Here is a 1586-nt window from a genome sequence, read left to right as displayed (position 1 = left end):
ACACTGGATAGTTTAATTATTAAGATCGGGAGTTTGCTTATTATTCAGATCTGGGAAACAACAACGTATTATTATTTCATGTTTTTTTTTTCATCCAAACATATAGAAACAAGTATTTATGTTTTAATTTTAGAGGAAAGAACATTATCAAATATTTGTTTTGTTTTTGTTTTTTCATAGGAAAGAGCAAACATCAGAAAAGACATAATTCATTCATTCATTCAGTATTATAGATATTCCCCCCACCGGTAAATTAAAGACATTATTTATTTTCATCGTTAGTTCTTTTTTTTATTGAACAAATAAAAAACCTACAATACACATAACTACAATATATATATATATATATATATATATACATGACACTGCAATACATTCATTTAATTAAGTTTTCGCATGACGCCCGAGGACAATAAAGCTGCTTCGTGCATGGTCGGCGTGAACAAGTCCATGGTCGGAGTGGGCTCTACATAGTCTGGCTCATAGAATTTTCTCTGGCCACACTCGAAGAGGTCCGAGACCTCTTCATCGAATCCCTCCACCGGCTCGAACTGTGAAGTAAACATGTCAATCGTAGCCAGGCCCAACTCTTCCATGGCTAACGATTGATTTTCACTAAACAGTTCCACCGCGGCGTTTAAGGTCTGCGAAGACAATATGTCCCCCGTGTTCAGCTCTTGTGTCTTAGGTGCCATAGGGGTTACGCGGCACACCGTCGCTAATTTCTGGGGGGTCTGTCGGGCTTCCTCGTCTTCACTCTCGCTAATGTGGGTAACGGCCTCCCGCTGGCGGGTCGCTGGGGGAGGCGGGTTAGGGCGTCTTGTTGGAGGCACATATCCCGAGGTGGATGGTTGGGGGGAAGCCTCGCGGTTGCTCGACTTCTTATCATATGGTGTCGTCGTCGTCGTCCTCTTGCGTTGGCCTCGCGTAGATAGCCTAGCCCGACAAGGCCCCGGTGCGGGCCCCTGTGCAGGCTGTTCCCAGGTTATTTGACAATCTTGTACAGGGCGACTTGTTGGCTTTGCAATGTCCTTCATCAAAGGCGCTGTCGAAGCTTTCGTTTTTAGAGCCATCTCTCCACTCTTCGCCGCCTTCTTAGCTTTGGACTCTGTTGTTGTTGTTGTTGTTGCCTTCGTTTTCAGAGCCATCTCTCCACTCTTCGCCTTCTTAGCTATGGGCTCTGTTGTTGTTGTTGTTGTTGTTGCCTTCGTTTTCAGAGCCATCTCTCCACTCTTCGCCTTCTTAGCTATGGGCTCTGTTGTTGTTGTTGTTGTTGTTGCCTTCGTTTTCAGAGCCATCTCTCCACTCTTCGCCTTCTTAGCTATGGGCTCTTTTGTTGTTGTTGTTGCCGTTATTGGGAATGGTCCTGGCCCCGCCTGGGTCGGCACCCGTGAATCCATAGAGTCAACAACAAGGCGGGCCGCGGGGCGGGGCTCTGGCACCGGCCGCGTCTCAGGCGGGGGCATGGGCACCGTCGGCTTGGGGTGCATAGTGGCCACAACGACATCTGGCACTGGCCCTGGCATCTCCGTAGTCTCAGGCGAGGTCGTAGGCGAAGTTGATGAAGTTTTGGGGGCTTGACACAT

General features: G+C 47.5%; 1 protein-coding gene across 1 annotated transcript; it reads right to left on the bottom strand.

Moving 5' to 3' along the window:
* Window positions 1–380: 380 nt before the first annotated feature.
* On the bottom strand, window positions 381–1586 carry LOC138363339 (salivary glue protein Sgs-3-like). The gene has a single exon (XM_069322363.1). The coding sequence runs from the start codon at window positions 1584–1586 to the stop codon at window positions 381–383; it is 1206 nt and encodes a 401-aa protein (XP_069178464.1).

Source organism: Procambarus clarkii, chromosome 10 (assembly GCF_040958095.1).
Source record: "Procambarus clarkii isolate CNS0578487 chromosome 10, FALCON_Pclarkii_2.0, whole genome shotgun sequence".
NCBI lineage: Eukaryota > Metazoa > Arthropoda > Malacostraca > Decapoda > Cambaridae > Procambarus > Procambarus clarkii.
Note: the sequence above shows the minus strand (reverse complement) of the source record. Positions and strands in the feature narration are given on the sequence as shown.